Source organism: Macaca fascicularis, chromosome 10, assembly GCF_037993035.2.
Source record: "Macaca fascicularis isolate 582-1 chromosome 10, T2T-MFA8v1.1".
In the NCBI taxonomy this organism is placed as follows: Eukaryota; Metazoa; Chordata; class Mammalia; order Primates; family Cercopithecidae; genus Macaca; species Macaca fascicularis.
This window is the reverse complement of record NC_088384.1, coordinates 12,039,540-12,051,765: the sequence shown is the minus strand read 5'-3', so window position 1 is coordinate 12,051,765 and position 12,226 is coordinate 12,039,540. Positions and strand designations below refer to the sequence as shown.

The 12,226-nt window shown below is 52.7% G+C and overlaps 1 protein-coding gene across 1 annotated transcript in view; it reads left to right on the top strand.

Moving 5' to 3' along the window:
* Nucleotides 1–12,226, top strand: part of CACNA1I (calcium voltage-gated channel subunit alpha1 I) — a 135,105-nt gene that overhangs the window by 35,390 nt on the left and 87,489 nt on the right. Inside the window, 2 exon segments of the mRNA XM_065522096.1 lie at nt 3,924–4,035; nt 5,828–5,961. Of these exon segments, the coding sequence (XP_065378168.1) occupies nt 3,924–4,035; nt 5,828–5,961 (246 nt within the window).

Genomic DNA, 12,226 nt, shown 5'->3' with positions numbered 1-12,226 from the left:
GTGTCTTGGTTTCCTTATTTGTAAATCGGGCTTATAATACAGCCGTGAGGATTGAATGAGATAACACTTGGAAAATGTTCAAATTGTGTTGGGCACACAGCAAATGCCTGGTTATCGTCTGGGGCTGATTGGAGGGGCAGAGACCAGAACTGGGGGATACAAAGGGTGCTGGGTCAGGATCCTGGGGAGAGACACTGAAGATGGGCTGAGAGGCCTCAGGGGAGGGAGGAGAGCCATGGGCAGAGACAGGCCGTACTTCGCAGAGGAGAGTGCTGGCCTTGGAGTCCAGCAGGCCTGGTGTGAGTCTCTGCGCCAGTACTTCCTAGCTGCGCAGCCTGGGAGAGGCCCCTGGTTTTTCCGTGTCTCAGCTTTCCTTATCTGTAAAATGGGTCTTCTGACCTCCACTGCTCAGGGCCTTGTTGAGGAGGCAGCAGGGGCACCAGACTCCTGAGAGACACCGTTAAGTGCACTTTGAGCCTGAAACTGGCAGGAAGGGCAGAGGGAGCAGAGGATGGGGCTCGAAGGAGAGAGCACACGACAGGAAAAGGGGAAAGGCGAGGGGGATGGGGGATGTTCTCTGGTAATTAGAACGTTTGAACTTCAAAAAAGTTAATTAATGATGAAGCTGCTGCTGGAGCCAGGCTCAGGCTCGAAGGGGGCCCTGGCAGCGACTGAAATTAATTACAGGCTATGGTGGGAGAGTGGCAGTGGGGTGAGGGGACAGGAAGGAGCAGGGCTGGGGCCGGGAGGAGCTGAGGAGAGGCCACAAGAAGGCAGCATCCCAAAGTGGGCAGGGCTGGGGATGGGAGGGAGGCTGTTGCCGTGGAAACCAGGTCACCTCTCCCACTCCTCTCTGGGTGGGGTCCCGCTGAGGGTTTGGCTGCTGGTGTGGCTACATCCCAGTTAAGGGCAAGGGCTTTGAAATGGAGGGGTGAGGGGTTTGCTTGGAGACACTCCCGAGTTCCTGGATGTTGGAGTGGGCAGGGCCCATAGAGATTTACAGCAGCACCCCCGCTTACCCACAGGGGACACATTCCAAGACCCCCAGTGGATGCCCGAAGTCACAAATAGCACTGAACCCTGTATTTACTATGTTTTTTTCCTATACCTGCATACCTGGATAAAGTTTAATTTATAAATCAGGCATTGTAAGAGATGAGCAGCAACCAAAAATAAAATAGAACAATCAGGCCGGGCATGGTGGCTCATGCCTGTAATCCCAGCACTTTGGGAGGCCGAGGCGGGCGGATCACAAAGTCAGGAGATCGAGACCATCCTGGCCAACATGGTGAAACCCTGTCTCCACTAAAATACAAAAAAATTAGCTGGGCATGGTGGCACGTGCCCATAGTCCCAGCTGCTTGGGAGGCTGAGGCAGGGGAATCGCTTGAATCTGGGAGGTGGAGGTTGCAGTGAGCCGAGATCACGCCACTGCACTCCAGCCTGGCAACAGAGCAAGACTCCGTCTCAAAATAAATAAATACTAAAAATAAAAATAAAATAAAATAAAATAAAATAAAATAAAATGGGACAATTAGACCAGGCACAGTGGCTCACCCCTGTAATCCCAGCAGTTTGGGAGGCCGAGGCGGATGGATCACCTGAGGTCAGGAGTTCAAGACCAGCCTGGCCAACATGGTGAAACCCCATCTCTTCTAAAAATACAAAAGATTAGCCGGGCGTGGTGGCAGGCGCCTGTAATCCCAGCTACTTGGGAGTCTGAGGCAGAAGTATCACTTGAACCCAAGAGGCAGAGGTTGCAGTGAGCTGGGATCTCTCCATTGCCCTCCAGCCTGGGCAATAAGAGTGAAACTCCGTCTCAAAAAAAAAAAAAAAAAACAAAAAACAATTAGAATCACCTGTGATAATCAAAGTTATGTGAATGTGGTCTCCCCCCCCCCGCCAATCTCTTATTGTACCACACTCATACCTAATTTTGGGCCACAGTGGACCGTGGGTAACTGACACGGCACATAATGAGGGACAACCGTATCTATCCATCCGACAGATGTTCATTGAGCACCTACTAGATGTTAGGGCCGTGAGTGTAAAGTCCCTGTCCCCCTTGGAATGCAGATTAGAGCAGTGGCAGAGACAATGAGCATGTCAGCAAGACAGTGGCAGGGCATGAAGAGGGCGTGTGACTGCTGAGGGTGATGAGGTTAGGTGGAGACTTCTCAGAGGAGGTGACCATGATGCTAGAAGCTCAGCCCTTGAAGTGGGAATAGCATATGCAAAGGCCCTGAGGCGGAGTGTCCTGATGTCACTCATTGTGTGTCTAAGGAGCAGCAGGAGCCAGTGAGGTCAGAGCAGAGTAAGCCAGGGCAGGGCAGAGGGAGATGGGGTGTCAGGGCGGGGCCCTGCAGCCAAGCAAGGGCTTCAAAGTTTGTGCTCAGAGAGGCCGGGAGCCAGGGCAGGGTTTTGCGCTGGGGAGGGAGGTGGTCTCGCTGATGTTTTTAACTGCCCACTGCTGCTGCAGGGAGGGTGGTTTGGAGAGGCCAGGGCAGACCCAGGAGGCTGATGGGGAGGCTCCTGGTCATCCGGTGGAGGACCTCCAGGTTCAGAGACAGGGAGGGGCTTGCCGAAGACCGCAGAGCCAGTCAGTGCTGGGACTGGAGTTCAAATGCAGGTCTCCCGGCTTCATTGTCTTGTTTGCTGCTTTTACTGCATGACAGCCCCTGTTTCCTGACACTCCGTTTCTGGGGGAGGAGAGGGCGCTGCATAGGTGGGGTGTGGTGAGTTCTATCAGCATCTCTCCTCTTAGAGAAGGAGAACCTACTGCTGATTCCAGTCATTGCCTGTAAGGTCAGGCTGCATGGTCTGGAAGTTCACCTGGGTGTCTAACCTCAGTTATTCATACTGTGTGCAACTCAAGTCCATTTCATCCTGGGTTGCCTCTTTTCAAGTAGGCACATATTTTCTGAGGCCCCAGGACTCAGTCAACTGGAGATCCCAGTTCAGGAGATCTGAGCAGGCTTCGGATTTCTCATTGGTATGACAGGTGGGGGCTGGGAGTGACACCGCCCTGAATTCCTTGAGGGCTGACCTTCCTGGTCCTGGGACTGGGAGGATTGAGAGTGGCGGGGCTGGACACTGCAGGCTGTGTTCTAAGGATGGGTAGGAGTTGGCCTGGGAGGGAGGGAGGACGGCATTCGTGGAGGGGCTCTCAGCAGTGGTGAGGAGAGCAGCCTGGCCAGGTACAGGAGGGGAGCCCACTCACCCCAGCTGCAAGCTGTGCCCAGAGGCCCTGCCCAAGGCCAGGTTCACGGCCAGCTCTGGATCCCCTCCGTGGCAGGAGTCTTTCTGTCTGACCAGGCCTGAGGGGGCCCAGCCCCACCCTATGTGGTGCAGGCCAGGGCTGGGCTTGGTGTGGGTGTTTTGGAGTTAGGTGATGAACCCTACCTGAGCCCTAACCGTGGCAATGGGCAAGGAGAGAAGGATGGGGCCATCCAGCCAATCTCAGCCCCACGGGAGGGCCTTCTGCTGGCTCTAGACCCAGGCGTTGGCGAAGGAGGGAACATGGGTCAGGGGAGGGAAAGGTGGTCAGAGAAGGGAGGCAGTGACAGTCAGAGGGTGGTGGTTGGGGTGGAGAGGCTGGGATAGCCCAGAGTTTCCTGACAGCCAGGCTTCTGGGAACCTCTGCCTTCTCTAGGCCTGAGGGGACCTCTCAGGCTGGGCAAGGAGCAGGGTTCTGCAACTGGGGGCCTGGTGGGTTTGGTGCATATGGCCATGTCTGTTGTGATGGGGGCAAATTGGCACCACGGGCTTTGAGCTGTTGCAGGGATAGCACCCAGAGGGAGAAGAACGAGGAACGGGGTGTATACCTGTGTGTGTGGTTGGTTGGGGGTATTACACTCTAGGGTGCACCCCAGCCCCCACGGGCACGGTCCCACCTGCTGCTTTGTCCTTGACTTGGTGTGCACGTGGTTTGAATGTGTCAGCATGCTGGTGATCCTGCTGAACTGCGTGACACTTGGCATGTACCAGCCGTGCGACGACATGGACTGCCTGTCTGACCGCTGCAAGATCCTGCAGGTGAGCCGGCTGCCCCGCCCCACCGCCCGCCCCGCCCCACCCCACCCCACCCCACCCCACCCCACCCCACCCCACCGCCCGCCCCACCCCACCCCACCCCACCCCACCCCACCCCACCCCACCGCCCGCCCCGCCCCACCCCACCCCACCCCACCCCACCCCACCCCCATCCACCCCACCCCCATCCACCAGGACCCGGCCTATGCCCCGCCCACTCCACGCCCCGCCCACTCCACGCCCCGCCCCATGTCCTGGCTTTTGCCCCGCCCGCTCCACGCCCCACCCCATGCGCCGACCCTACTCCGTGCCCTTCCGCATCCTGCGCTGCCCTATCAAGCGCGTTGCCACACTCAGCCACCACCAGCCGCCCTCACTTGGCTTATCCTTCCTCACTCCCAACTGGTCTTCCTATTACCCTTCGGATCCTCTCTCCCTTTTACCTCTCCTCTCCAGCTTGGGGCCTCTGCCTTAGTCCAGGCCTCAATCTTCTCCCACCCAGGTGCTCTCACCAGCCTTCTCCTGCACCCCCTTCACACATACCTGCAAAGCACAGTGACCCCGACTCTCCTCTGCCTACAACCTGCACTTCCTCCCCCGTGCTCTTGGACTAGAGGCCGAGTTCACACCCAGCCCTAGAAGCCCTTTAGGAGTGGGCCTCTGGTTTCACATTCTGTTATCTCCTGAGGTCCTGGGGTAGGGCTTGACCTTTGGTACCTGACATAGCCCCGTGCAGAGCATGCGTACGGGTAGCACAGATGTTAGGGTTGTACCCATTTTAGAGATGTGGAAACACTCAGTGCCTCTCCCTGGGAAAGCCAGATTCCTCCTGGGAAGAATTGCTTTCTGCCTCTTGGGTTTCTATAGGACTCAGTAACTCCCAGGCAGCACTAGGCCAGAGTGTCCCGGAACACTTGGCAAAAATCCAGACCCCTGACCCTATCTCAGACCTGCTGAAGCAGAATCTCTGGGTGGGTCTGGGGTCCGAGAGGGTAACAAGCTCCTCAGCAGCCCCGGGCCCCAGGCCCGGTTAGCCTCATGGTGAGTTCACTGAACATGCACCTCTGTGTCCTCACCGCTGGCCTAGCCCTGGCACACAGTAGGTGTGTGGCACCTGTTTGTTGAATTGAGTTGACTGCAGCCCTCACTAATCCTGGAAACAGGAATTCCACCCAGGTCCCGCCCTCAGGAAGCATAATGTCACCTGAGCCTCCTTTGTGGGCAGAGGAAGGCAGCACCCAAGCCTGTACCCGGGGGCTACTTTGAGACAGCTCCTTCTGTGGGGGCTTTGAGGTCAGATCCATGGAGTTTCAGTCCTGGTTCTGCCACTTACCTGCTGTGTTACCTGTGGGGCAAGTTGCTTAACCTCTGAGTCTCTGTTTTCTCATTTGTAAAATGGAACTATCCATGGGGTCCTTGGGAGAATTAGGAGAGAGAATGGGGGTCACATGTGTAGCCAGTGCTTGGTAATTATTAGGGAGAATATGGGATGGCCCCTCACCCCACCCCTATCTGGGGCTCTTCTATCTGTTTCCAGGCTTAGGGAACAGATAGAATGGGCTGTATGACCTTGGGCAAATTCACTCCCCTCTCTCGGCCACAGTCTCCTCATCTGTGAAATGACTGTACTGGACCGGGATCACTGAGGTTCTCCTTCTGCCCAGGAGGAGTTTCCGGGTATTTCCCAGGCCCCTTGCATCCATGTGATGTCCCCACCTCACACTGTGGCTGCAACCCCTGGGCCCTGCTCTGCAACCTCACCCTGTCCCTTGCTTCCCTCCTCCTGTCCTTGCAGGTCTTTGATGACTTCATCTTCATCTTCTTTGCCATGGAGATGGTGCTCAAGATGGTGGCCCTGGGGATTTTTGGCAAGAAGTGCTACCTCGGGGACACATGGAACCGCCTGGATTTCTTCATCGTCATGGCAGGGTAGGTAGCACCCGCCAGGCAGGTCCTAGCCTCGGGTGCACACCAGGAATAACTGAGAGAATCCAGGGCTTCTTGCTGATGGTGATGAAGCTTCACGCTGATGCGTGAGACTCTCCTGGACCCCTGGGCTGGGAGAAATGATGGACAGACAGATGTTCTTTCCTCCCTTCCTAAGTTGTGCGTCCTCTAGCACTGCCAGCGGATACTGGGTGTGTTTATGCTAATTAACGATATGACCTTGAGAGGCCACTGACGCTCTCTGAGCTTTCATTTCCTCGTCTGAAAAGGGGAATAATAATAGTAGCTGCGTCAAAATGAGCACCCAATAAATGCTAGCTGTTAGGATTGCTATCCTGGATCACTCATCACGCCAGAGACCGAGCACAGACTTAAGCACTGTCTGACTCCAGACTGTGGTTATTTCTACAAGACACAAGTTGCCATCAGGGACAGGCCTGGTTACAGCTGAGCCCATCTGCAGTGTCTCGGACCCTGCTCTGGGCCTTGTGCCTGCTTTCCTGGGTCAAACCCATCCATGCATTTATCCACCTACCAGGGACTGAACAACTTGCTCCCCAGTGTTGGCGCCATCCTAGCTGCTGGGGGCAAGGAGGAGGGCAAACCAGACACAGGCCTTGTCCTTCCTACTTCTGTCTTGGGGAGGCACCCACCTGCTATGCCAGTGGGTGTGCCTTCACACACTGGGACCAGAGCGCTGGGCAAAGCATGTGGTTTGCTGAGAGCATTTAACACAGGGGCCTGACTGAGCCAAGCTGGGGACTTGGGGCTTGAGGGTTTCCTGAGGAGGTGACACGGAGAGCTGAAGGATGAGGAGACAGTAATCATGCCCAGGGATGGGTCATTATTAGGGCAGAGGATAGAGAAAAAGGCTGGAGGCTGTAAGTGTGTGTGCGAGAGAGGACGTATGAGTGTGTTTGTCAGTGTATGTGTGTGACCTTGTGTGTAGAATGCTATTGAGGAGGTGTGACCTTTTCGATTCGGTAGACTCACGGCTGAGATGGGCAATCAGGGTGTGAGAATCCCATCAAGCATCTGCTAAATTCCACAGATATGTTCTGAAGTGAGGTGATTTATTTCATTAGGGTTTCAAAAAAGTTACACCTCTTCTAAGCTTGTTTGCCCTCTCTCCCTCCCTCTCCCCTTCTCTTCCCTCCCCTCCCTCCTCTCCCTTCCCTTCCCTTCCCTTCCCTCCCTTTCCCTTCCCTTCCCTTCCCTTCCCTTCCCTTCCCTTCCCTTCTCCTTCCCTTCTCTTTCCCTTCTCCTTCCCTTCTCCTTCCCTTCTCCTTCCCTTCTCCTTCCCTTCTCCTTCCCTTCTCCTTCCCTTCTCCTTCCTTCCTTCCTTCCTTTCTTCCTTCCTTCCTTCCTTTTTTGAGACAGGGTCTCACTCTGTCACCCAGGTTGGAGTGCAGTGATGCAATCACAGCTCTCTCCAGCCTTGACTTCCCAGGCTCAAAGGATCCTCCCACCTCAGCCTCCTGAGTAGCTGGGACTGCAGGCATGTGCCTCCAACCCTGGCTAATTTTTCTTTTCTTTTTTCTTTTCTTTTCTATAGGGACAGGGTCTCACTATGTTGCCGAGGCTGGTCTTGAACTCCTGGGTTCAAGCAGTCCTCCCACCTCAGCCTCCCAAAGTGCTGGGATTACAGATGCGAGCCACCGCACCTGGCCTCTAAGCATCTTCTCTCAATCGCTGTATTCAATTTTACAACCACATTGTCAACAGTCACTTAGACCTGAATGGAAACTACCCTGGTTTCCTGTGGTTTCCTGAGCACTGTATCCTCCTCTTAGTCACATTCTTCATTTTCATTCTTATTCTGGTTTGGCTGGAGAACATCCTTAAGTAGTGTTTTTTTTTTTTTTTTTTTTAAGAAAAGGTGTTTGGATAGTGTCATTTTTCAATCTTGCCTGTCCAGACATATATTCTTTTGATCTTTGAGTGTGGAGGACAATTATTTGTGATGTTCTAGAGTCAGAACCCTGCACACATCCTGCCATTCAAACCTACACTATAGTATTGCACATGAGTCCAGTACAGGTCCGGTTCCTGTTTCTTGGAAGATGATCTTCTTTTTCCTGACTAGAAGCTTGTGGGCTTTTCTCTTTACCTTCAGGATCAGACCTTTCCCTAGGGCAGATCTAAGTGGGACCTTAGAGAACTCAAGACTGGTGCTTTTGGCCAGGTGCAGTGGCTCACCTCTGTAATCCCAGCATTTTGAGAGGCTGAGGCAAGGATTCCTTGAGCCTAGGAGTTTGAGACCAGCCTGGGCAATATAAGTGAGATCCCATCTCTACAAAAAATAAAAAATTAGCTGGGTGTGGTGTACACTCCTGTAGTCCCAGCTACTCAGGAGGCTGAGGCTGGAGTATCCCTTGAGCCCAGGAGGTCGAGGCTGCAGTGAGCAGTGGTCGTGCCATTGCACTCTAGTCTTCAACAAAGCGAGACCCTGTCTAAAAAAAAAAAAAAAAAAAAAAAAAAGAAAAAAGATTCATGCTTTCCTTCATCTCAGAAGAAGGTTCTTCCATCTCTTCTTTGGCTATGGCCCATTATTCTCTGCTATCTCCTTCTGGAATTCACGTTATGTAGATAATTCTATCCTCTATTCTGCATGCCTTTGCCCTTTTCTTTCACAGATTTTGTCTGTAATATGAGAGAAATCTTTGACTTGGGCTTTTGAATCACAAGTGGGCTTTTCAGCAATGTCCTTTCCCCTATTTACTGCCCCTATGGAATAATTCATTTCCTCAGTGTCTTTTTAATTCTCAGGAATGCTTCTTGTTTTTGGATTTCTTGTTTTTCAGAGCACCTTGTGCCTGTTCTTGTTTTATGGATGCCTGTTCTTGTTTTATAAATACAATATTCACCTGAATCTCCTTATATACTAATTAGGCTTCTTTTTTTTTTTTTTTTTTTTTTTTTGACACGGAGTCTTGCTCTGTGCCCCAGGCTGGAGTGCAGTGGCGCGATCTCGGCTCACTGCAAGCTCCGCTCCCCCGGGTTCACGCCATTCTCCTGCCTCAGCCTCCCGAGTAGCTGGGACTACAGGCGCCCGCCACCTCGCCCGGCTAATTTTCTTGTATTTTTAGTAGAGACGGGGTTTCACCGTGTTAGCCAGGATGGTCTCGATCTCCTGACCTCATGATCCGCCCGTCTCGGCCTCCCAAAGTGCTGGGATTACAGGCTTGAGCCACCGCGCCCGGCCTAGGCTTCTTAAAAGTCTTTTCATGATTCTGGACATAACCCTGTATCAAAGTATAATTTCTGAAAAGGTAAAAAAAAGTGACTCTTACACAAATCTTAGAATGAATGTATATGACAGATTTATCCAGCTCGTTAAGGAGTAGGGACTCAGCAGATGGCAATCAGCAGAATTAGGAAAACAGACATTGGAGAAAGAATGTAGGAAGAAAGTGAGACTGGAGTCAAAGCTGGTTAATGACCTACAGGGTAATAAACCATAACCTTTGGAGTTTTCTTTTGGGCAGAAATCACATACATCTGCCAGATAAAAATCTACAGGTTAAAATGTAATTTCACAACATCCAGACCTTTAGTGAACAGGAAATTGTGAATCAAACAAAGGTGTATTCCCCCTGGATAATGAAATAATCTTTAAATGGCCTGTTAAATTATGCTTCAAAATGACATTGTGAGAAATAGTGCCTTCCCTTTGCCATATTTCCAAGTTCAAGGATAATTTTTCCTAACGCTTGTTTCAGGGAAGTCATTTGTTCTGCTGGCTCCACTGTCTGACTCCCATGGGTACCCCCATGCTGCCCTTTTGACTTGAAGCATTCTGTATTGCTTAGCGATTCTTTCCTGTCTGCTCATATTTATAAATAAAGACGATGAGGCTCTAAGCTGAACAGAGTGAAGAGCTGCCTAGCTTCAGCTTCGTGGTAAGCTCTCAGTTTGACATCTTCTCTTGGCCCTCGAGATAGGGGCTGAATGAGGCGAGGTCTGCAGGCCAGCATTCTTGGGAGATCAGGGAGGGCTGGGCATGGGGCCGACATGCAGTGTGTGCAGTAACACAGGGCCCCACGCTTGGGTCCATACTCTGCTGTCACTATTTGGAAATTCTTAATCATTTATGAACAAGGGGCCCTGCATCTTCACTTTGCACCAAGCCCCACCATGATGTAGGTGGTCCTGGCTGGGGGATAGATGCAAAGGAGACTTTTTTTGAGACAGTTTCATTCTGTCACCCAGGCTGGAGTGCAGTGGTGCGATCACAGCTTACTGCAGCCTCGCCCTCCCTGGACTCAGGTGATCCTCCCACTTCAGCCTCCCAAGTAGCTGGGACTATGGGCACATGCCCCATGCCCGGCTAATTTTTTTTTTATTTTTACTTTTTAATTTTTTTGTAGAGACAAGGTCTCACTATGTGACCTCCTGGGTTCAAGTGATCCTCCCACCTTGGCCTCTCGAAACGCTGGGATTACAGGTGTGAGCCACCATGCTCAGCTGACGTTTTTGCTAGAGTCATGAGTACTCTCACTGCCCAGCTATGTGCTGGATTTGGGAACTCAGGTGAACAGGACCACCCCGTGCTCAAGGTCGTTCCCGTCCTTTGTGTCCAGGGACGGCGTGGGTGGAGAGGACAGGATGGGGAGTCACAACCCTGGCTCCAGAGCCCAGCCCTCCAGTCCCCCTCCCACCCAAGACCTGTCCCCAGAGCCGCCCACCCATCCCCTGCAGTCCCACCCAGGCATGGTCTTATAAATGTTCTGTTTCCCAAGTAACCAGCCTATTTCCTCCCTTCCTGTACCTCCCCTTCCCCAAATTAATTACTGGCTCTGTCTTCAAGCTGTGGAGGCAGACATACACCTCCGAGTTGGAAGGTTCCTTAGAGGTCACGGCCTTCATCTCCACATCTGGTGTAACCCTCATGGCAGATGTGTCTGATATGGGGGCCTGCCTCTGTTCCCAGGCTGCCCCTGCAGGGAGTGCAGCGCCTCACCAGGCGGCTGGTCTCAGACTAGGACATCCGAATGCACTAGAAAGCTTTCTTTCATGGAGCTGAAACTGATCTTCCTGTGGCTCCCACCGGCTGGTACCATTCATTCATTCATTCATTCATTCATTCACTAAATCAACCTTTATTGAGCATCTACTACATGCCAGGCCTTGGGCAGGGCAGTGGGGGCACGAAGATGAACCAGACATGCCCTTTGTGATTTCATGGAACTTTCAGTTTGGAAAACAGAAATAAAACACATCACCACAGCTAAAGTCTAAATAGGGATCCATGCTGTCATCAAGAAGTATAGAGGGCCATCAGGTCATGGAATGGGGCCCTGCTTTTGATTTGGGGGGGGTGTCTTTGTATGTCACCCTGAGGGACAGACCTGGGATGGGTAAGAGCTGGTCAGGCAGAGGGCTGGGGGAAAGGGAGTTTCAGGCAGGGGGAAGCATGTGGGAGGCTCGAAGGGGCGTATGAGGAAGGGAAGGGTGAGTGGCAGGGGATGCTGGAGCCCAGGGTTTCTGTGGGGTGGGTCCTGAGAGATGAGACCGGAGAAGGGGCATGGGCTTGATTACACAGGAAAGGCCCAGAGGCTGCAGGGACGGTGTCACTGACAAACTCACAGCCGTCCTTCAGAAGTTGGGGGGCAGTTCCTGTCCTCCCCAAGTCTCCCCTTCCAGATGAAATGTCCCCAGTCCTCCACTGTTTGTCAGAGGACAGCGTTCATCCCTCATCTGCTGGGCTTGCTTCAGGCTGTCTCTGTCCCTGGCAGGAGAACGGGATCCCACCCTCCCAATGATGGCTTATGGGGTAGAGTGAATGGGCTGTTCTCGCCCCAGTGAAGTGACCTGGGAGTGGTCATGCTCCCTTTTGCCATCGGGTCATGTTCACTCTCCAAACCAGGTCTCTCCCACCCTGGAACTAAGTCGGTGATTTTTAAAACCCACATGACAAACTTTGCACTTACTGCTGTTGATTTCATCTCACCGTGGCCTCTTGGAGTCCTGAGGCAGCCGCTCATTCCATGCACTTCCTGTACTCGCGCAGCTCAGGACAGCGAGTCCTGTGGCACCGCACTAGACTTTTCCAGTGTGTGACAAAGCCCCTGTCATCATCTCTATTCGTGTTTGGTTGAACCCAACTCTTTTATTTATTATTATTTTTTGAGACAGGGTCTCTCTCTGTTGCCCAGGCTGGAGTGCAGTGGCATCATCTTGGCTAACTGCAACCTCAGCTTCCCAGGTTCAAGTAATTCTCATGCCTCAGCCTCCCGAGTAGCTG